This window comes from Tenrec ecaudatus, chromosome 18 (assembly GCF_050624435.1).
Source record: "Tenrec ecaudatus isolate mTenEca1 chromosome 18, mTenEca1.hap1, whole genome shotgun sequence".
Classification (NCBI taxonomy): Eukaryota; Metazoa; Chordata; class Mammalia; order Afrosoricida; family Tenrecidae; genus Tenrec; species Tenrec ecaudatus.
In genome coordinates this window covers 13,089,175-13,112,430 of record NC_134547.1, presented here as the reverse complement: position 1 = coordinate 13,112,430, position 23,256 = coordinate 13,089,175, and the positions used below count along the sequence as shown (strand labels likewise).

At 54.6% G+C, this 23,256-nt stretch overlaps 1 protein-coding gene across 2 annotated transcripts in view; it reads right to left on the bottom strand.

Moving 5' to 3' along the window:
* The window catches only part of EML2 (EMAP like 2), a 28,714-nt gene extending 10,844 nt beyond the window's left edge, over positions 1-17,870 (bottom strand). Inside the window, exons 1-14 of one of the 2 annotated variants that reach the window (XM_075536511.1) lie at positions 17,846-17,870; positions 16,884-17,102; positions 16,652-16,775; positions 16,385-16,489; positions 14,637-14,665; positions 14,355-14,484; positions 9,189-9,338; positions 7,848-7,917; positions 7,625-7,735; positions 6,093-6,188; positions 5,482-5,616; positions 4,526-4,625; positions 2,213-2,367; positions 1,970-2,095 (exon numbers count right to left, since the gene is read on the bottom strand). In XM_075536511.1, the coding sequence (XP_075392626.1) occupies positions 1,970-2,095; positions 2,213-2,367; positions 4,526-4,625; positions 5,482-5,616; positions 6,093-6,188; positions 7,625-7,735; positions 7,848-7,917; positions 9,189-9,338; positions 14,355-14,484; positions 14,637-14,665; positions 16,385-16,489; positions 16,652-16,775; positions 16,884-17,102; positions 17,846-17,855 (1,560 nt within the window). In that variant the 5' untranslated portion in view covers positions 17,856-17,870. Of the gene's footprint in view, positions 1-1,969; positions 2,096-2,212; positions 2,368-4,525; positions 4,626-5,481; positions 5,617-6,092; positions 6,189-7,624; positions 7,736-7,847; positions 7,918-9,188; positions 9,339-14,354; positions 14,485-14,636; positions 14,666-15,234; positions 15,344-16,384; positions 16,490-16,651; positions 16,776-16,883; positions 17,103-17,845 lie in introns of those variants that run through there. The other variant, XM_075536512.1, reaches the window with a different exon arrangement.
* Positions 17,871-23,256: the final 5,386 nt, after the last annotated feature.

Below are 23,256 nucleotides of genomic sequence, written 5' to 3'. Positions count from 1 at the left end.
ATATATATATACATGTATTATGTTTGTGTCTGTATATATAGTGAAAACCAGAACTTGTATATGGTAGAAAAGTATCAAAAAACCCCTCAAGATTCCTTCTCCTTCAAATCTAAATATTGGTCCGAGTGGCTACAAAAAGAGGGGAAATAACACAGAAGTGGCCTTGACATCTGTACTGACATACAAATTTGTTTCAAACATAAAATATAAATAAATTTAATATAAAAAATTTTTTTAAGTAAAAGGGGTGGGTAAAGAGGGAGGAAAATAAGGAGCTAATACTAAGGGCTCAAGTAAAAATAAAATGTTTTGAGAATGATGTTGGCAACAAATGTACAAATGTGTTTGACACATGGATGGAGGGATGGATTGTGACAAGAGTTGTATGAGCCCCCAATAAAATTATTTTAAAAATAAATTAAATAAAATAGCAACAACAAAAAAACCCTATCAAAAAAGAGAGAACATAAATGTAGTTAAAATCTGCGAAGTCGGTGGTTACTAGTTGGGCTGCTAATCCCAAGGTCGACAGTTCAAAATCCACTAGCCGCTCCTTGGGGAAAAAGATGAGGCTTTCTACAGCCCCTCCCCCCACCCTCGGAAAGAGTTACCGTCCTGGCAGCTCACAGAGGCAGTTCCAGCGTGTCATGTGGGGTCAGAATCAACGGGATAAGTAGTCAGTCTGGTTTGGGTTTGGTATAAGGCAGACTGGTCAGAGCAAGAAAATGCAAATACTCCCCACCCACCCTCACAGAGCACAACAGAAAAGTGCCAAGACTACATGCTGTCAGAAAACGGGAAGGTCGCTCTATTGTATTGTGTTTTTGGTGCAAACACGGTTCCCAGTTGGCAGTTTCTGTACAGGTGGCTCAGGGCCATGAGCGGTATCTTCCACAGTAGTTTCTCATTGTCTTTGGTGGCTCCGTTTCTGGGACTCTCGGTTCCCGGCCGCCTCCTATCTTTGCCACTTCGCTTCGGCGCCCTTGTGGACTTTCCGGGTTTTTTTTACAGGAGGGTTTGCACTCACAGGATGTGGCCCTGATTTTGTGTGTCCACCCTGGGCTTCCACTAAGAGGTGACCTCAGGATAGCTTGGGGGGGGGGAGGAGTTTGAAGAGTATCTCAGGGTGTCTTGTATTCCTAACGACCCCACTAGGTGCTGTGGTTAGGTCAGTGGGCCGCGACCGTTTCATACAGTTCCTCATATTGGGGTGACACCGCCCCCCCCAACCATCACATTATTTTCGTTACTACTTCATCATTGTCATTTTGCTCGTTATGAATCGGGCGACCCCTGTGAAAGGGTCGTTGGACCCACCAAAGGGGTAGCGACCCGCAGGTTGACAGCTCAAACCCACCACATGGTTCCGAGGGAGAAAGATGTGGCAGCATACTCCTGTCCAGATTCAGAGCTCTGGGAGCCCGGTGGGACAGTTCTAGTCTATCCTCTAGGGTCGCCAAGAGAAGGAATTGATGCCACAGCAGTGGACCACGAGAGGCTACCCTGCCTCAGTAGATGGGGGTTTTAAGTGGGAAGGAAGGAGTGGGCATTTCAGCAGCACGGTGTTCTACCAGCCAGCCACATCGGGAAGGGCCTTCCAGGCTCCAGGAGCGCAATACCTAGCCAAGGTCTGCGGCCCAGGGGATCGGCAGCAGGCTTCATATGTAGACACGGGAGCTGGGCTCAGACTGGGGTTGGGGGAGTGGGCAGCACAGAGAGAGCAGGGGCCTGGGGACCCTTGGCAGAGCTGGCAGCTAACTCTAGTTGCTGGAGCATGGGAAGCTGAGAAGAGGAGGGTCGTGGGGTAGGGTAAGGCTACAGGGAGAGAACAGGCCACCGGAAGGTAAGTGTGCCAGGCCAAGGAAGAAGGGAAGACACTGGGGAGCAGATATGGGTGGCCTAGGGGTAGGGGAAGGAAATGAGGCTGGGATGCAGGGGGAGAAGGCAGGAGGGTGGCAGAGACACTCACCTGGACTAGCAGGGAGAAGCCCGTGTGGACGGAACCCTGCAGGATGCAGTTACGGGTAGTGCCCACGTACCACGTGTCCCCTCGGCCCTCTGCCACAGTACGAACGGGGCCAAAGTCCTCAGGGACCTGGGTGGGGAAGGGTGGGACACACACACACACAGAGGTGGGTTGGGGGTAACACGATGTCGTGAGAAGGGTGGGGGAGCCTGCCCACCCTCACATGGACCTGCTCCCTGTCCTCACCTCCACTTCCTGCAGCTTGCTGTAGTCGGAACCCCAGAGGACTACCCTTCGATCTCGGCCCCCGCCAGACACCAGCGTCCCATCCCGCAGGGCGCAGAGCCCAAACACGCCACCATCATGGGCACCCAGCACCTCGTGGGTGATGCGATTCCCACCTGCGGGGGGGGGGCAGGGCCAGGGTGAGCATGAGGAAGTTGGTCTGGACATGCCCCAACGATACCCCCAATTCAAGTCTACATCCATCTTGCCTTCTCTGGCCTTTCAACCTCCTGTCTTCTCTTCCAACCCACCAGTCACCCAATCATTTGTGACTCAACTACTGAAAAGCCCTAATATCCATCCACACTCATGTGCATCCAGCCAGCCATGTATCCTCGGATCATTCTATTATCTACTTATTTGTCCAAATGTCAATCAACTCATTCAGCGTTCCATCCATAGATGATGTGTCCACCCACCCCCCTACTCACGTACTCTCTCACCCATGCATTCATCCAACCCCTCTCAATCTGTCTTGTAAACTGGTCACCCATATGTTTACGCATCTACTCATTTCTCTACAGGTCTATCCACCATTGCTTCATCCTTCCCTCCATCCATCCATCCATCCATCCATCCATCCATCCATCCATCCATCACCTCTCATCTATTCATCCCCCCTGCTGTATCCAATTACCTATCCACCAGTCAATCCATTCTCCCCTCATCTAAACACCTGCCCATTTTCTCATCCACGTAACCCTTCATCCATCTACCAACCCATCTGCCACTGTGCCCAGCCACGCACTCATCCACTGAAGACTTCACAAGCATTTACTTTGGAGCATGTCGCAGGTTGGGTGACACAAAGGCCATCTAGCTCGGGGATTCATTCTAGGAATGCAGAGATGGTGCAATATTCAAAAACAATCAGTGTAAGCCACCACATGAATCAAGCGAGAAATAAAAGCCACACGATCATATCAATAGATGCAGAAAAGGCATTTGACAATATTCAACACCCACTTCTGTTCAAAACACTCAACAAAATAGGAAAATTCCTCAAACAACAACAACAAAGACCATCTAGTTCACACTGTGATGGGGTTCATGGTCCGGTGGCAGAGACAGATGGATGACCAGTCAGTGATCTTAGACCTAAGGTCCTTACAGTGGAGCCACCCAAGAAGCTGTGGGATCCTAGAGAGGAGACTCCACCTGGGTGGGTCCAGAAGGGCTGCGTGCAGGAGAAGATGGCTGAGCAAGGATCTTGAGGCTGAGCAGGAGTTGGTGAGGACAAGCGAGGGTGGACATGTGTTTGATAGAGAAGGTCTTAAGACCCAGGAGGAGGCTGGAGGGGAGACCTGGAGACAAGGAAGATAGAACCCACACCCACACCTCCACTCAATCGGTTCCAACTCACAGTGATGCTCTAGGGCAGAATAGAACTGCTTCATGGGATTTTCAAGGTTGTAAATGGGTGTAGACTGTCCGGTCTTTCTTCCACAGAGCAATTGATGGTTTCGAACCATTGACCTTTCAGTTTGACCGCTCAGCTCTTAACCCACTGTGTCACCTCTTCAATTCCCATCTTGGAGGGCCACTTCCTCCAAGCTAGCTGGCCTCTCTCCATTAGACACAGAAACTCATAAACCATATTTTTGTCTCCACCAACCTAACACTCAGAAGTCCCAGTGGGCTAGGCCAGTGGTGGGCCTGGGGACACAGAAATGACTCAGATCTAGCCTCTGCCCCCGGAAAGCTCACAGTTTGGTAGGAAAGACACGCTGCCAGAGCTCATTCTCAGCTGTCTGCTTTCCTTCTCGCGAGGGAGCTGTTATTCGCTCCTCTCTCCTTGGCGGAGACGACCATGAATTCGTCAACACATGCACCCACCAGTGAGATTGCTCCATCCATTCATTCTTCTTCCAACCTCTGGCTAGGATAACCCATTCACTCGTTCATTTGTAGAGCCACCACCTAAGACAAGTCATTTATTCCTTAACAAGGTTGGTCAGCTGTTGACTAGGACAACCATCCATTCATTTACCCACGATTCATCCATTGACCCATTCATCCACCCATCCATTCACCCTCTGGGAAAATCCACTCATTTATGATTCAGACTTGGGATATGTACAGAACAAGGGCAGGGAATCAGTCAAGATTTCACGAATACAGGATCTCGGAGCTCAGCCTTGATGGACGGACGGTATTGGGTTTGAATAACGGCTTCGTAGATTTCATCATGTAATACGAGCCAAGTTAGAGGAAGAGAGAGAGTGCGGTTGGGAGTGATTGGCTGGGGGATCAAATAGGGGAAGTGACACTGACCTTTGCCCCAGACATAGAGGTTCCCTCCAGAGTCCCCAGTGACCACGTCACCCCCCTCCAGAAAGGTCACGCACAGCACATACTTCGGCTTCTCGTGTTTCTGAGGTGAGAGAGGAGACGGGGTGTCCAAGGGTCCCTGAAGCAGTGGTGGCCTTCTAGAGCTCACCCATCATCCGGACAGTGGTCCCAGGAACCCCCTCCCTGCTCTGAGGCCCCGTGTACCGTGCCCCTCTCCGATCAGCCGCCAGCAGGAGAGCGCGTGTCAGCTGTTGGGTTAGCACCACCCCCTCTTCCACATCCTGAGACCTACTTTCTTCCTGCCACCTCTCCTTCACAACCTTTCTCGTGCCCTTTGGTGTGCTTGCCCTCCCCGCTGCCTCTCGGACCCCCCCTCTGTGCCCAGTCCCCCTTCTGGCTAACTCTCCCCCTGTCTTTGTCTGTCTCAGTCAACCTTCCCTGCCCCACCGTCTCCGTATCTCTACGGTTCCATGTCCCTGTCAGCCTTTTTCTCAGGGCGGAAGTGCTGCCTCTCACCAAATGCGGCTCCCCTGTCAGGTCCCTGTATCTCCCCTCTGGGCCCTCTGCTTCCCACCCAGAGTCTGTCTGTCCCTCTTAGGCCCCTGTCCCTCCTGGCCAGTCAGCTCTGCCTTCTAAAGCCGCCAACCACCTGCCCCGCTGCTGTGAGCACTTTACTATCTCCTAGGAGCTGCTGACTCTCCAGTCCCTGGATTCCTCTAGGAACTCCAAGTTCAGAGTTCCAGAATTCCAACCCCACCCCTGCCCTACCCTCCACCCCCCCCACCGCCCCCCCACCCATCCCCCCACCCCCGGTGACAGGAAGTTGAGGACCGGCACTCCTGGAGCGCCTTATTCTCTGGGCCCTTGTGGGTTGTCTCAGGGTGTCTTCCTGCCTGCCTTGCTCAGGGCCACCCTGTCCCTGCAGCCCAAGCACTCACCTCAAACAGGCCCTGTCGCTTGCTCAGGCTCGCCCCCTCCAGGGTCCAGAAGTAGATGTGGGATTTCCCGCAGGTGATGAGCAAGGTGGGGTCGGTGGGGTGGAAGGTGGCCACCAGCACCGCCTCATTGGAGCACTGTGGGGGTTGGAGAGATCCGGGCTGAAGCTGGCAAAGCCACCAGAGAGACAAACAGACGCACACACATACCCCCACACACCATGAAGCTGTGTGGAGCCCAGAACATTCTATCTGCCTCCGTTGCAGAAGCCAGGGCCAACCTGGGAACCATTTTACCACCTCCTGTGTTTTTAGATACCAGCCGCTCCCTCTCTGTGCAAAGCGCCCAGTCTACACGCTTGGCATTCCTGGGCACGTGTCAGCCTCCCCATGTCCTTGAGGGCAAGGCCCGTGTGTCCCCCGCCCGACTCCCGGCGACCGGGTGTCAGCACAGAGCTGGGCTCCACAGGGTCTCAAAGGGCTGATTTTTTCAGATGTACATCTCCGCAGCACGGACTTGAACCCCGTCCGTTTCAGCCTCTGGACTCCCAACCCCGGAGATCAGGCAAGTCCCCAAAGGGCACCTGGGGCGAAGGGACAGGCAGGGCCCCTACCTTGACGTCGACCACCTTGGCTTCCTTGGTCCAGTCCCACACAGAGAGCACGTGGTCGTTGGACTCGTCCACCGCACAGAGCAGGTTACCCCCATTCTACAGAAGAGGAGACGAGGGGAGGGGTCAGGGGGAGGGGTCGCTCCCCTCAAGGTCACGCCCACTGCCTCTGAAACACATCCAAATACATTCTCAATGCAGGGCCAATGGAGCCATTGGAGGTTTTGGGGTTTTTTAAAAATTATTTTACTTGGAATCCACTCTCGCGCGGAAACATGTCATTTACATCTGTCGTCACACACGGCGTGGCATTCTAAGTACGACCACCTACTCCCCAACTGTATGAAATGACGTCTTTGCACGTGTGCCAACAATAACGTGGGCGCAACGCCGATTGGTGCCGTGGGTTCCTGCTTACCGTGACCTCGAGGGATGCACTAGAACCATTCCGTGGTGGCCTCGTGGTTACGAGTTGGGCTGCTAACCCTCAAGGTCAGCGGTTCAAAGCCACCACTCCGTGGGAGAAAGACGAGGCTTTCTGCTCCCATAAGGAGTTCTCCTATAGCGTCGCCGTGATGGGCATCGACTTGATGGCAGTGAGTTTGGTTATTTTACGATCACTTTTTAAAAGTTAATCATTTTATTCGGAGCATTTGTAGATATTATAACATTCTATAACTCAATTAGATCACGCACAATCGCCACCACAATCGGTTTCCAAGTATTTTGTTTCTTCTGGAACTCCGATATCTGCTCCCCTTATTTCCTCCCTTCTTCTCCCCACCCCCCGAACTTGTATTCTTCTTACTGTTAGGGGTTTTTTGGCCGTACCTTACCCCATCCAATATATGCATTCATCTACAGTTCTCTTATTTGCTTCCCCTTGAATGGGGCAGTTATTTAATTTGTTTTTTTGGTGCTTATTTTTAGTAGCATTTCTTAGGTTGTAATTTTTGCCGGAAGTAGCTCACCAGGGCATTTCTCCCTCAGAGCCTCTGGGTGGGTTCGAACCACCAACCTTCACTTAGCAGCCCAGCTATTAACAATTGCAGCACAAACGAAAAACAACTCACTGCCATGGGGCTGATTCTGACGCATGGCGACCCTGTAACACAGGTCGAACTGCCCCTGTGGGTTGACAAGACTGTAACTCTTTGGGGGGGTAGTGGAAAGCCCTGTCTTTCTCCCGTAGAGCGGCTGGTGGTTAAAGAGGCATAAAACATCGATTACAAGCCCGCCCTTGTCACCCGGAACTGGTGCGGCAATGTCAAATTGCCCTAGTGCTTCCGAAAGACCAAAGCCTCATTTTTCTAAACTGGTCTTAAAAGAAAACAATGAGGCTGTAGGGACAAATGGCCCCACGTACAATGGCTACACTGGGCAGCAGGCTGCTAGGTCACTGAGGAGGGCGGGCCCTGGAACAGAGCCAATGAGCGTGGCCTGTATCCATGGCATCACCTGGAGCCTCCAGCCTGAAGGGGTGGGTGGGGTACATGTAAATGCCCAGCTCGCTGGGCTACCTTCGCAGGACTTACAGATTTGGAGAAGCCGACACAGCATACAGCACGGTCGAATACCCCCAGGCCCAGCACATGTAAGGTGGAGAGGGAAACTGAGTCCCAGACGCGCACGTGGGGCGGCAGCGGCTGCAGGAAAAGAGCCCTTAAACTTAGAGTGAGGAAAGGGAGCCCGTTGGTTGTCCCCATCGCCCCTCCCCTCCTTCCACAGGATCCTGCCCACCCACCTACACTCCCTTACCTTCCCCTCCTTGGTGGTCCCTGCCACCTGTCCTGTGGCGATGGTGACCATATCCGGGTGGACAGCCAGGCTGGAGAGAGGGGCGGGGTGGGTGGAGAGAACTCAGCAGGAGTTGGGGGCGCCTGGGGTCTGGGATCCAGTCCCGCAGCAAGAGGTATGGTGGCATTCAGGCTGCCAGGTTATTCAGCCCACAAATTCCTTTCTTATTTAGTCAATCATTAACTGTGCCCTTCAGTATCCAACAAGCAGACAGCCTCTGCGGTTGAGTTATTATCTACGGAAGATCTCGTGTCATCCCCCCTGCCCCCCTGCTTTATGGGAACTTCCAGACAGATCCTTAGGCCTCATGAGGGGAAGTCTGACAGCCATGCCACTTCCTGGGGAAAGGGGCATATGTTGGACATGCAGTGTCTGGGGTCACCGGCGTGCACCCATATCTGCCACCAAGGTCACCGGACAGAGACGAACATTTTGGAATCAGACTTCAGCAGGATGGAAGGGGCGCAGGTAGGAGAGGGACAACCCACCTCCTCCCCACCCCCCAGGTGGCCTGTGAGATGCCCCCAATCCTAGCCCCTCCCTCAAGGAAGAATGACCAAGTCCCTTTTAGGCGATGGGGAGTGTGGCAGGAAATGCAGGCCGGATGGGCTCCTTGGGGCTGCCTCTCCAAACCTCTCTGGCTTTTGAGAGATAATAACCACAAGCAGCGAAGGACACACACACCCCCGCCAGCCACCCCTACCACGTCAGAGAGCAGGAACTTTCTTTGCCCACCCTGAGACGGGGGCAGTGCCCAAGGAGAGATGGTCCTCTATGGACCAGCCTGGACCCACTGAGGCACTCAAGTGGGAAAGTATCCCTTTTTAAAATTTAATTTATTTATTTATTATAGCTGACGATGCTAAAGATGTAAATAGCCAGGATGCATAGAAACTGCTCAGTAGCGCCACCTGAAGGCACACACCACACCTGCCAAGCCACAGGGAGACCAGGCCCAGGCCTGGGGCACTAAGCTCTTTAAAGAGACTAGAACCCACATTTGAAAAGCAATTACTATGATAATTTTTTTAATTACGCTTAAAAAAAAAAAAGGAGCCGCTACCTTCTGCCCTAACCCACCATCTGGAGCGCCTGCTTGGAGTTTTCAAAAGAAGAGACAAATTCAAAATAAATAAAATAAAATAAAAAGAGACAAATTCAGGCATGGGAGTAAATTCACCAACAGCTGAAACATGAGCCTATAGACATACAAACAGATGTATGTATATATTTTTGTAGAAGCGTGTGTGTGCTCAACAGGCCTCCCCGGGGTGGGGTCCCCTCCCGGGCATGGGGCCTCACCATTTGATGTCATCGTTGTGGCCCAGGTAGTGGCGCTGCCTCTGCTCCTCCACGCTGTACAGCACTGCCACAGAGGCCACAAAGTAGACGATCTCGCCCGTGGGCAGCAGGTACAGGTTGCTTCGGCAGTCTCGGCCTCGGTACCCATAGCTGGAGTCACCCGGAGGGGCTGGTTAAGGAGCCTGTTGGGCATTGCTGGGGAGGTGGGGGGCCTTTGGAGCAGATAAGCTATCTAACACAATGTCACCAGAACTAGATCTTCCCGGAGGAGGGAGTGGGCAGTTGCCAATACTTCGGCTTTACGCTTCTAGCTCCCTAACTAGGAGGCCTGAGTTACAAATTGGTTGGCTAACCTCAAGGTCAGCAGTTCAAAACCACCAGCCCCTGCTCTGGAAAAAGATGAGGCTGGCTGCTCCCTGACAGATTTTAGAAGTCTCCGAAACCCACAGGGGCAGTGGTCAGGAGACAGAACAGACTGGATGCAAATTGGTTATAATATGCTCCCCAAAGGAACCTGGTGACGCCGCCCGTAAGCATTCGTTTCTAACCCAGGAGCGGCTTTGAGCAAGAAAAACGAGGCTTATCAGCTCCTGCAAAGATTTCCAGACTCAAACGCAATATCGAATGGCTCTGAGCTGGCAGTGGCTTTGGTTGGTTTTAGCAGTTGTGCACCGGTCAGGGCTCTCATTGTTGCCCAGTTGCCGTGGCTTCATTCACACAGTCTGCGAATGTGTGCTCTTGTTTTTGTTGCTGCCGGTGTTTCTACAGTCGCTGGTTTGTGAAAGCCCCCCCTAAACTTCTTGGGAGCCCAGGAGTAGCTAAAGCAAGAGTAACATCGAAACAGACGGGTACTCAGTCCCTAATAAGGGAACCAATGATGCGCTCCCACGCAGAACGTGCTTAGGAAACAATTTTGTGAGTAGTCACATCATCCGATTAAAATGAAAAGCAATTAAAATGAAAAGTGATGAGAAATATTACGGAGGAGCCTTTAGGGCCTGTGGAGGTCCCTGGGGCAGGGGAATGACACTGCTGGGTGACCTCACTGGGTGACATCCCTCCTAATGACGCCCCATGGCTCCCCTTGATCGCTCCATGGCATCTTCACCTCCTTGTCTCTCCTCTAAGCACGTTAATGACAACTGCAAACCCATATTCTGTCTGCCTGCATTATCACCCCAACACGCTGCGCAAACAGCAGTCGACCCGCAGTTTGAGCCCACCAGCTGCCCCGTAGGGGCAAGATGAGGCTGTCTGCTCCTAGAAAGATGGACAATGTCAGAAACCTCCATTGGCAATTCCACTTTGTCTCCTAGGGTCACTGTGAGCCAGAATGGACTCCGGTGGGTGGGTATGGTGGTCACTACGCACCCACCTCACTGGCCGGTCCACTCCACGAGGGCAGGGACCTTTGGTTTGTTCAGATCCTGGTATACAGCAGAGACGGACTTCAATACCTGTGGTGGGCATGGCTGCCCCTCCCCTGCTCAGAATTTCCTGGCTCCCCACTGTTCCTAAGAAAAAGTCCAAGCTCCTCCCACTGACCTGAATGAGCCTGCCCCCTTCTGAGTCTTAACTGGCCAGGCTCCTGTCCTCGCTGGATCTCAGAGTGCCTCAAAGTACCAGGAGCCTTTGTGCCTGTCCTTCCCACAGGCACCCCATCCAAGACCTTTCTCAGCGGTCCTTCCTCAGAGCAGCCTTGGCCGTTTCCACTGCTGGTGGGATGGTGGTTACACAGTTCAAAACCAGCAGCTGCTCTGCTGGAGAAAAATGAGGCTTTCTACTTCTGTAAAGAGTTACAGTCTCAGAAAGCCCTAAGGGCAATTCTACTCTGTCCTATAGGGTTACTGAGATGGAATCGGCTCAAGGGCAGTGAGTTCTTTTTGGGTGGGGGTGGGGGGAAGAAGAGAGGCTTTTTTTTTTTCTTTTTTTTAGGCATGTTCTTTGGTTACTTATCCCACTGCCTGAGTGTCTAGTTTGTTAACTGTTCATATCCCCCAATTGGGCTGTGAGGTCCATGATGGCGGAGACTGCATTCCCCCACCCCACCACCATGAAGCCTTCTTGGATTTCCTGGCTGGATCAGCTACCACCTAACATCTGCTCCACACACACCCCGCCTGGGATCCACCATCTTGGCCTACTCTGTGAAATCAGTTGTCTGGGGATGATGTGGTAGTCACCTAATTTGGTGTCAATTTAAGGATTAAGAGTGTAGGGGTGGAGTCTAAACTGTCAATCTGGAGATAGCCAATGAGACTTCTGTGTGGGCGTGGCCTTCTCCTGAGAATTCTGGTACCTCTCTCTCTCTCTCTCTCTCTCTCTCTCTCTCTCTCTCTGCCACTCCCTGGGAGACACTGCAGAAGACAAGCCTCATGGATGCAACCAGACCTCGGAAGCCAGAGAAGCCACGAGAGACCCCTGCCAGCGCTGAGATGCTTACAACACCACTGGATCCAAAGACTTTCTACCCACTGGCTTGTGATCGTCCTGCATTTGGCTTCATGGCATGTGTTTCGTGAGTCTGAAGAGGATTTTATAGATTGATATTGACATATGGGCTAATATCGGACTTACGGCTTTGGACTGGACTGGACTGGGTTGGGATGTTTTCTCAATGTTCAGTTCCTCTTGTATATAAAACCCTTTCTTATACTCATCTGCGTGTTTATGAATTTGTTTCTCTAGTCGACCCAGATTGACACAGATGGGGACAAATGTGTCCTCCAGGAGAGCATGGGCAGGGCTCTCATGGTGACTGCTGTGTCCCCAGGCCCCAAGAGGCATTCAGCAGATTGGAGGCTCAATGTGAATATCCTGATCCCAGAGACATTGTTCCACCTGCTGCCATTCTAGAAGCATGACGGCGGCCCACCCGGATGTCTGCAGTCTCACCTGCCTCTGCTTTCATACCGACTGAGCCCAGCCTGTCTCAGCAGCTTGCCCTGTTGCTGTGTTACCAGCCGTCTCTCGAAAGCTTTAGGCCAGTGGTTCTCAACGTGTGGGTCTCGACCCCTTTGGGGGTCGAATGACCCTTTCACAGGGATGGTCAATTCATCACAGTAGCAAAATTACAGTGATGAAGTAGCAAAGAAAATAAGTTTATGGTTAGGGAATCACCACCACATGAGGAACTGTATGAAAGAGTCACGGCATTAGGAAGGTTGAGAACCACTGATCTAGACACTCAGAGATCTAAGCCATGTCACCAACCTCCCTGCTTTCTCCAGATTGGACCCCAAAGCCCAGAACAAGAGCGAGAGAGAGCAGCAGGGCAGGGGGTGGGGCCCTGGGGTGCCGACTCCAAGCCAACTGGGCTCCTTGGGCAAAACATGGGTCTCAGAGCCAGAGGTTCTTACTTCAGGGCTACACTCAGGCAAGAAGGCCTAGAACAAGGAGTCAGCCCCCCTCTTGGCCTCAGTTTCCTCATCTGGAAAGTGGGGTTTGTCCGCTAACCTGCTGCCCTTAACGCTCTCCCAGGAGGTTGGTTCCAAGGACACCGGCACAATTCTACAAGAGAGAAGGGATCTGAAGCAGTTCTACACGGAAGTGCTTGGAATGTTGCTGGGCGGAGCCAGGACTCAAGGAAGATTGTGGCAGAGGTGGTGGCTAGCTGCCATGGAAAGCCTCCCGGACTCCCAGCTACCCCGTGCTGATGAGGCTCTCTACTTCTGTAAAGATTTACTGTCTCAGAAGCTCAGACTACAGCGTGTGGTAGAGAACAGCTCCACACACTTCTCGTGGCTGCCGTCTTTGGGGAAGCAGTTTGCCAGACCTTTCTTCCACGCAGCCGCCAACCGGGCTTGAACTGGCAACCTCTAGGTGAGCAGCCTGTCACCAACCACTTGCGCTTGCCGCCCACGATCCTTCAATAAAGATGAGTTCTTGTATGCCTTCCTATGAATACTGGTTACTTCTTGGGCTGCCAACTGCAAGGTCAGCAGCCTCTAAGCACCAGCTGCTTTACAGAAGATGGAGCTTTCTACTCCTGTAAAGAGCTGCAGTCTTGGAAACTCACAGGGACAGGTCTCCCTTGCCCTATAGGGTCCCTGTGAGTCGGCTTCAACTCAATGACAGTGAGTTTGGGTTTTGGTTTTAGGGACTCTATAGGACCAGGCAGAACTGCCCCTTCGGCGTGTCCAAGACTGTAGCTCTTTATAGAAGTAGAAAGCCTCAACTTTCTCCCTCAGAGTGACTGGTGTTTCCAAACTGCTGGTCTTATAGTTGGCAGTCCAGCACAGAACGCACAATACCACCAGGGGGACTATGAGTCAGACCGCATTCAACAGCAGCGAGTTTTGCGGTTGAGATTAATGAGCACATACTAAGCTCGTTACAAGTTATTGTATAGCCACGTGGGTCAGAGATCCTGAAACCCATCTCTCAGAGGTGCGAAGTGAGGCTCAGGCAAAGCGACTTGTGCAGGGTCTCACAGCCAGTCAGAGACTGGGCTGGGCTTTGAAATCACTCCTCTGCCTTTCAGCCATCACCAACAAATACACAATAAACGGAATCCAGCCCCCTGCTGTGTCCTAGTTCATTCCATGCTGTTCCTAACTGTTCAGTTCTCAGCTTACACAGCCCCCCACCCTCCTTAGAGAGGCTCAACTACTCCCATCCCCAGATCTGGGTGTGTTATCAGTCACATGGGGCATCCTGTTGATTTAATCACTGGCTTGTATGTTACTGCCTGAGACCCCACCCTAGAAGGTAAAGTCAGAGGAGAAAGGACCTGACAGATGGCAGGCATTGGGCAAACATGTGGGTCATTCCTGAACCATAAAAGGCCACTACATCCAAATCTGCTGGTCTCTGCTCATTTCAGGGTAGGGATCTTCCTGGCCCCTTTAGGAGGTGCCTCCTTAACTTAACTTAAGGGGGGCAGTCATGGGAGGGGGAGGATCTTTGTTGGGCGCCATGGCATTAATTCTGATTCACAGCAACTCTTACAGGACAGAGCAGATCTGCCCGGTAGAGATTCCGAAGCTGTAACCCTTCTGAAAGCTGACTGCCTCCGCCTCTTTCACGGAACAGCTGGTGGATAAACAGCAGAACTAACCCATGGGTTAGCATCCGAACACTTAGCCCTTCTGCTACCAGGGGGATCCTTATTTATTTTGGGGGGTGGGGTGGGGTGGGGGGCGAGGAATTAAAACAAAAGGATACACCCAGTCCAGCTTGAGCCGGCTGGCTGGCAGCTCCGATCGGGTGTCCAGGCTGTAGGTGGGCGCCAGCTCATCGGGGATCAGCATGGGCACGGGACGGCCCCTCAGGAACATTTTCACAGAGCCCTCCTCTGCCGGACACGCCCAGAGTTCAAGCACCAACTAGAACCTCCATCCCTCTCCCCTCTCCCTTTGAGACAAGTGGGGAAACTGAGGCCAGACAGGCCAACACCCAGTAACCTGGCGGCCCCTGATCCAACCCCTGCAAGTCTCCCAGACTCACCCATGCTGAAAATAACTTCTTTGGTTTTGCTGCCAGGAAAGGCCAAAAGTAAAAAAAAAAAAAATTAAAGAGTGCCTTAGGAGGCAGGCCTGAATAAGGGGAAAACCGACCGCCCGGCGCCCAGCCCAGCCCTTCCCCCGTCGCCGAAGACGCCTGCGCCGCGGTAGGAGCAGAGCGCTGGCTCTCTGCAGGCCGTGTGCTTTGCTCGGTTGAGCACGCAGAGCCTAAGACACAGGCCCAGAGAGGCAGTGATCGCCCAAGATCACACAGCACGAAGTAGCAGGGACGTGATCCTGCAAAAAGGAGAGTCACCGGGCACCCCTCCCTCCAAATCTGCACGACGCTCCCACCCATACCTCCACCCCCACCCCCACCCGCCCCACCCAACACCTCCCATCCCGAATCCCCTGCGCCCCAAACTTCATGTCGCCGCCTCGGGGGACACGGAGAAAGTTGAAGGGAAGGGGCGTGTCTCGACATGTCCACCGCCCGCCGGAGAGGGTGAGCGCTAACCCGCCTGGGGGCCTGGGAAGGGGGAGACCCGGGGTGAGGACCCCCGAGTGTGGGGGGACGTGGGGGGTCGGCGAGAGGGTCTCACCCGGCTCCAAAGCTACTCATGGCGGCGGCTGGCGGAGTTTCAGGGCCGGGGGTGGAGCCGGGACCGGCCCCGCCGCTTCCGGCCCCAGGAGGCTGTGCTCCGCCCCACCCAGCCCGCGCGGCCGAACCTGGGCGCTGCAGGATCCCACCCGGCCACTTCCTGGGCAGTGGGGTCCTGATACCAGGTTCTTTGGGGGCCGGGGAGCGGCGGTGGCTGGCAGCATGGTCTCAGGAGCGCAGCTGGCTCAATTCCCACCCCAATTCCAAGATTTCCCCAGTTCCAAGCTATATGCCACTGTATCTGTGCCTCAGCTAACTTGTTTTAAAAATGGGGATCAACCTCCTGGGTGGATTGTTGAGGGGACAGAGCGTTGCACGTAAAGTCTCAGGCACAGTGCGCTGTACTCGTGCTTGCTCTTTCGGAGGGGTTGCGAACAGGTGGTTTTCAGACCAGGACCCACCACAGTCCCACCCAGTCTTCAAACCATGACCACGCCCATCGCTTCAGGCCTTCACTCCCAGGTGGGGCCCGCCCAGGCATTCACCTCGGCCCCGCCTCCAGGGAATCAACAGCGCCCTACATTCTGATCACCCCCAGTTCCTCCACTAGCTAGTCTCCAGGGTTTGGTGTGCACAGCAGAGCAATCTCTCGGGCTTCTGACCCCACCAGGCACTCTGACCACGTGGTCCAGCCCCCACCAGATCGTTAGGCTCCGCCTTCTCATGTTTGACCACGCCCTCCGAGGACCCCGCCCAACCTTCAAACCTGGATTCTATACCCCTGGCAGGGCCCGGCCTGACACGCCCCATCTGGTCTCCGTAGGCGTGGCCCGCACGCACTCCAGCTTCTGATTCGGCCTGAGCTAACACTGGCCACGCCCCTAAACCCAGTCACGCCCCTTGCTCTGACTCCGCCCTACCTTGCAAAACTTCCACCACCCCTCGTGCTCGGAGCGCTTTCCTTCCCTTTCATGGCCACGCCCACAAACCTGGCTCCGCCCCGATTCCACGCCGACTCCTCCTACTCATCCCGATCCCTGCTGCCTCTAGATCGCTCCCCGCTCCCAATCTCCAGGCAGATTCCTCGCATTCAGAAATATCTGACCCTAATTGAGAGGTTTGGCGCCCTGACCCGGCCCTCTGACACTCACCCTTCTTTCTTGGCGCTGCAATTGCTGCTGGAGGAAGTGGTGCGACTGCGGGGGTCCTCGCGGCGCACCGAGGCCAGGCGCTCCGGTGACAGATAGCGGCGGGCACTGCCGAGAGAGAGAGCACGTGGCTGGGGCGGAGCCTGAGTGGCCGGCTGGCTAGCGGGCCCTCCCGGCGGGCGGGAGACCCTCCAGCGTCTTGGAAACAGTCCCCAAGGTCTTGGAGGGGGTCTTGGAGGAGGCTGAGCGTCCCAGCTTTCCAAGTCTTACCTGCGCCCGGAGGTCGCCTCCTTCTTGGGAGAAGAGGGGGACGTGGCATAGCCGCCCACGCGGCGCGGGGGTCCCGAGCCATTGAGGGGCGTCCTGGTGGGCAGGCCTTTCAAGAGTTGACAAACTGGCCCGGGTGGGGTTAGAAGTCAGAGCACGCAGAGTGTAAGGTCCGGGGCTCAGCCGCGCCCCCCTCCCCACCTCCCATCCATCCACTTCCTTCAAGCGAGTATACCTGAAGCCGTGGTGCCGAGCCGCGGGGGTGCCCGACCCTTTGGGGTGCCCCGCGCGCGCAGCGTCGCGCCCTGTTCTTCGCAGGCCCTCAGGCGACGCAGCGCGTCTGCCAGCGCCGCCTTTAGCACCGCCAGTTCGTCCTCCTGCAGCTGCAGCCGCTGCTCCAGCGCCGACACGCGGTCGTCCACCTCCATGCCGCTGGTCCCGGACAGATTGTCATCTGGCGGGGGAGGGGTGAAGGGGGGCAGGGACGCTAGCAGCAGGGAGCACTGGGGAGCTCTAACGCCAGAGGCGTCCCTCCCACCTCCCCAAGTCCTCCTGGAGGTCAGCCGCACACCCCCCTTGGTGCGGAGACGCTTGGAGATCAGCCCAGGGAGATGGCTCAGATATGGGAAGTCCCCGCTGCTCTATGCTCCTTGCCCTACACTGGTCTCTCAGTCGCAGCACCCAAGCCGTGTCACTTTGGGGAAGTCCCTTCCTTGTAACATGCAAGATTCCAGAAGCCTGTCTAAGATCCCTGGCCCCTGGTTTTACAAGTTGATGACGAAGATGTTAAACATGTCTGAGTGATACCAAGACTTGAACGCTGAAACCAACGCACTTCGAGGAACGCCGACGTCCTAGAAATAATACCCAACCTTCTCTGACGAATCTCAATATGCCATGACGGCCACTGTCCCTGAGATTTGCGCGACCCCTGGCGGCGGATTTGGGGTTGCAGGCAGCGCACCGCGTCCCCGGGAGAAATACTGACTGGGGTCTGATACCCAAACTCTCTTCCAAAGCTGATCCTCCCCCCTCCCCCGCGCCCCCTCTGCATTTCTTTTCTGTACCCCACGCTCCAGACACCGCTTTCATCTCCTGTCCTTACCAAGGCTGCAGCCAAATGACTCTGCACTTCTGCCCACCCCACCCCCTCGGGCATTTTCCCTGCCCCCACCTTCCCTCCCAGACCACTCATACCCAGGCTCATGGCTAGTTCTGATTCGATCCAGGAGGGCCCTGGCTCCCAGCCCGGTGGAAGTAACGGAGGAGGTGTCCTATGCAGGGACAGTGAGTGGAGGGCCAACCTTCCATCCTGCAGCCCCGGAGTAGCTGTGTCTATTATACCCTCTGCAGTGTCTCCACCAGTCCCTCCCTCTCCTCCCCCCTCCACCCCCACGTGGCCCAATCTCTGGCTGGGCCTTGCCCGCCCTGCCCCCACAGGCGCTTTCCAGGTCCAGAGACTGGGCCTACATTGGAAGATGGAGCCTGTGGGGTGCGGATTTCAGTTGCGAGAAAGGACATTAAGAACAGTGTTTGGGCCTGTGTTCAGAGACACATCCAAGAGCACACAGCCAAGAGGAGAGGGCCCCTGGCACCCTCTTACCTAGCATTAACAATCTTAACTACACCCATCCCACCCCACCCCAAAAAAGGATCTGTTATTAGGAGCACAAAAATGACTTAGCAGGCATGTCATGTTCCATGAACCCCAAATCTAACTGTTGTTCTGACGCCTCATGCTCCTCGGGCATCTCTGGGTGGCACCAAAGGCTTCCTCTGGGCTGCTGAATGACAGCTTGGCAGCTTGAATCCACCCAGGGTGCTTCGGAAGAAAGACCTGGAGAGCCATAGTCCCAAACAAAACCATAAAACCCTGCGGGGCAGTTTGACTCTGTAACACACGGGTCGGCCACCATGAGTGTGAAGCTTCGTACTTTGAATGCTTCCAGCACCTCTCTCGGGAGAAAGACTAGACCCCACAAGTGACAGGCTCAGACACCCACAGCCTCAGGTTGACCTTGTCCTGCAGGGTCATTAGGAATTGGAATCAACTCAATGACAGAGACAGTGAGTCACTCCTTGTTAAATGGCTGCCAGTCAAGATTTCTACTCCTAAACACTCCAGGTGACAAGACGTGATGAACTAGGCTGTCAGACTGACTGTCTGTGAGTCAGGCTCTCCCGGAGGCCAATAAACTAAAAAAAAAAACACTGCCATCAAATCCTTTCTGACTCATAGTGACCCCATGGGACAAAGCAGAAGTGACCCTTTCCATGGGAGTAGAAAGCCTCGTCTTTCTCCCTGGGAGCTCCTGGTGGTTTTGAACTGCTGATCTTGTCATTAGCAGCCCAACCTGTAACCACCATGCTACGCTACCAGGGCTCCTCCACTATGCTATCAAGGCAGTGTGTTTTATTTTGTGTTAAATCTCTAGGGGACAGATTGCCAGTTCTTTCTTCCGCAGGTCCACTGGGTGGGTTCAAACAACTGATCTTTTGGTCAGCGGTCAAGTACTTAGCTGCTGTAGCGCCAGGCCTCCTTATTACACCCATTTTAGGGCTGAAGTGGAGGAGAAAGAGGGGACTGAGGTCCAGAGAGGCGGAGTTACTTCTGCAAGGACACTCAGCCATTCTTATGACTGAAGCTATGGTGGTCTCTAGGATGTCTTCGGCACATCTGGGTCCTCTGGCACTGGGGCATGTCCTCAAGGAAAGTAAGCCCCCCAACAGAAGAATGTCCTTTCCCAGTCCCCCCTGAGGGAAGTCTCACCTTGACCCTGCAGCCTCCACTTCACAGAAGCTGGCTGCATGGACCCCATGCCCCTCCCCATCATGATCTAAGCCCTCCTGACCACTCCCCCCATCCCTCTGCAGCTCCTTTGCTTTTAACTGGAACCCGTCACCTCCCACTTCCCCCTCCTCTGCCCCAGCCCTCCTTAGCTGGGCCTGACCTCCTTTATAGTCTTCTAAGATCAGGGTGAGGGATAGGTTCTGATGGGTGGCAGGGCAGGCTCTGGGGACTTGGTGGGTCATAGAGGCTGCAGTACTGGGTTCCACACCTTGCCCACAGTCCAGTACTACTGTCACCATCACCACTCCCAACTGCCCTGATCTATTTGCCCCTCTGCCAAGGAGAGGGAGGAGGGTCCCTGAGGCTGGAAGGGGGCTCTGGAGGGCAGACCTCCAGACCCTCTTGACTCCCAAGTCTCCCCCTCCTCCAGTGCCCCAGCTTCTGCTGTGGGCGCTCCCCAGGGGAGGATCCAAGGGGATGGGAGGCTGAGATCTTGGCTTTGAGGTAGGGAGGGCTTGCTCTGGGGTCAAGGTCTATGGGGAAAGGGGGTGGAAATCTTCATCCAGGGAGAGGAATAGGGACTTGGGTGCAGGAGGGTGGGGTAGAAGGCAGATGAAGCCTCCCTGGGTGGGGCCGGGCTCGGAGCTGAGGGGTAGGGTGGAGGGGGGGGGGTGTCTCACCATTACAGTATTGCAGCAGAGAGGACGTGTCGTAGAGACCGCAGAAGGCCGGGCCGCGCTCCGCCATCGCCGCGACGCCGGCGCCGCCGGCCCCGCCGGCCCCAGCCCGGGCCCGGTCCCCCCCCCAGGCCCTGCCTCCCGTTGCCATAGCAACGTCCTCCGTTCCAGCATCCCCAGCTCAGCCCGCCCGGCGTCAGACGGCGGGCGCTGGTCCTGGCACCCGAGTCATCCCCCAGGATGCCCAGAAGAGGAGCTCGGGACACCCCAGGCCAGGCCCCCCTACACCATCCTCTGGTCAGGATTGGCTGTGGCGATGTGCCCCTCGGTACCGTCTGGCTCCGCCCACAAACGGCGCGTCTTTTTTCTGCTCCCTCTCTTTCTCTCTCTCTCTGGACCCCCACCTCGTCTGCTCGGGACCAATGAAAGCCTGTCGCGCAGGCTCTTCTGCCAATCGGCTCGCAGAAGGCTTGGAAGGGGAAGGGCTCTTTCTGCTTTTTAGCCTGAAGCTTAGCCCCGGGTTCCAGGAGCAGGCTGAGGATAGAAGATGCTCCCATATCCCCCACCCCCAATCCTCTTGACAAACCATTTATTTGGATTTCCAACAAATCCCCCTTGCGAGGCCGGGCCCAGACTCTAGAATCTCGAACCCACGCAGGAACCCCCTAGCTCCGCCCATGAAGTCTAATTCTGCCCGAGTCCGGGTTTATTGTAGCTAGACCCGCCCTCAGGACTCTTAGCTCCACCCCCAGAACGCTGAAGAAACCCACCTTCTATTCCAGCTCCCCAAAGCTTTAGCTCCGCTTCCCTTAACGTTTGCAGGTCCCAGTACTGGTATTTGGCTCCCAAAGGCCCTAACCCTGCCTTTTTATAGAATAAGCTCCATCCCTGGAGTTAGACACCCTCCTTCTTCAGGTCTGTTACCCTCTCCCTAACGTCTTCTTCCACATTCCCAGCTGGCTCCCAGCCCCTTAGAGCCTTAGTCTTCCACAACCCTGGTATCCAGTCCGGGTTTTGGCACAGGCCCAGCTGCTTGCTCGAGCGGCTGGTGGTGTCAGCCGGAGCTGGCTCCGCTGGGCTGGGGGGTGGGGGGTGGTTGGGGGGGTGGCGGGAGGAGGGGGGGGGATGGCGGCTACGAGGAGCACAGGGGAGGGTAGAAAACCTGATCATGGATTTCAAGAAGACTGGCCCGCCTTTCCCCCACTCCCCAATGGGGGAGAGCAACTAGAAATGAGCCATCCCATGACTTAGAAACAGGGAAAGAGGGCCCAAGATATTCAGAAGGGGGTTGCTTCTGGCCACACAGCTAGACGGTAGAAGCACAGGACTTTGGAACCATACCGTCCTGGGTTCGAATCCCCAAGCCAAAACTTTCTGACCGTGTGATCCTGAGTCTCTTTAAAGAGTGTGTGTGTGGGGTGGGGGGGGTGAGTGTCATTCTGTCTGTCTCTCCCCTGAGGAGTCCTGGAGGCCAAACGTGGTTATTAACTTATTGGCTGCTACCTAAAAGGTTGCTAGTTCGGACCCACCAGAGGCTCCGCGGCAGAAAGACCTGGCCTCCTGCTCCCCTAAAGATTACAGCTTAGAAAACTCTTTGAAGAAATTCTCGACATCAACTCGATGGCACGCCATCACAACCTCTTTCACGAATTGAAAATCCGTTTTATTGGGTACATCGTGTGTGTACAAGGAGCCCTGGTGATTCAGTGGCTTAAGCGCTGCATAAGAAAGCTGCGGCGGTCAGCCTCCGTAAGGATTTACAGCCTGGGAAACCGATGGGTGGGGCGGCTGTGCTCTCGTCTTACGGAGTCTGCAGCAGGTTTTTTGGCTTGCTGCGTGCCTGGCTCTGTTCTAGGTGCTGAAATTATAGTCGGGACCAAGTGAGCGCCCGGGTTAGCTTTTACTGGTCTTACAGGCTAGGAGTCTTGGTGGTGGGTCCATGGTTACAAAGTATTCCCAAAAGTTCCCAGGCAGAAAGACATGGCAGTCAGATTCTGTAAAGATCACAGGCTTGGAAACGCTGTGTTTCAGCCCACTCTCCTCGAGAGGGTCGCTATGCTTCCAAAGGGGACTTGATGGCAGGGACGTTGGTGGTTGCTAGCCTCGTAGTGTAGTGTGGGGGGGAAGAGTCAGCAGATTTCTAAGTAAAAGAAGGAGTCTTTGGGGAGCCCTTAGCCGCCTTACCCAAGAACAATCACAGAGCGCGTTCATGAAGCACTTGCTGCATGACTTCTCCCCCCAAGTCTCAATCCACCACCAATTCTTCCAGATGAAGCAACAGACCAGAACCTGGTATGAAGATCCCAGATCCTGAGAAGTCCAAGGAAGATGACGAAATATGGTGATTTAAGCACAAAGGGAAAAGCTGGGGCTCATTCGGAGCGTGGTACCAGGAGAGACCTACCTCACTGAACAGATGGTATTTGACAAAAAGGAAGCAATCATGGGTGGAAGGGGCGGGGGAGACTGAACACGGCAAGAAACAGCAAGTGCAAATGGGTCCTGAGGTGGACCCAAGGGTGAACAAACCCTGGAGCCATCAACGAGGGTGTTGGGAATGGAGTGAGTGGGAGGGAATCCGGTCAGGAAAGTGGTGGACTTGATGGGGGATGTAGAACCTGGTGACCTTGGGAGAAACACACACACACACACACACACACACACACACACACGCAAGCAAACAAATACTGCCATCAAATTGGTTCTGAAACCGCGACCCTTCTAGGGCAGGGTAGAACGGTACTTGTGGATTTCCAAGATTGCAGATCTCTGCAGAAAGACTCCTCTTTCTCCATTGGAGTGTTCCAACCACAGCTTCTGAGACTAGCTGCCCAATGCAGAGCCCACTGAGGCCCCCAGAGCTGTTTCCCATTTCTCATGGACTCCGCCATGTGCCCCAACGAGGCCACACATGGAAATCACACAGCGGCCGCGGCCAAAGCCCCATGACCTTCAAATCCATCCCAGGCCATAGCGCCCCCGTGTGTTACGGAGTAGAACTACTCTGCAGGGTTTTCTTGGTTCTTCCAGTGGTTTTGCTTTGTGATGGAAGCAGATCTCCAGGCCTTTATTCTGCAGTACTCCTGGAGGAGTTTGAAATATCAACCGTTTGTACCGTTCATGGGGTCTTGCTGGCACAT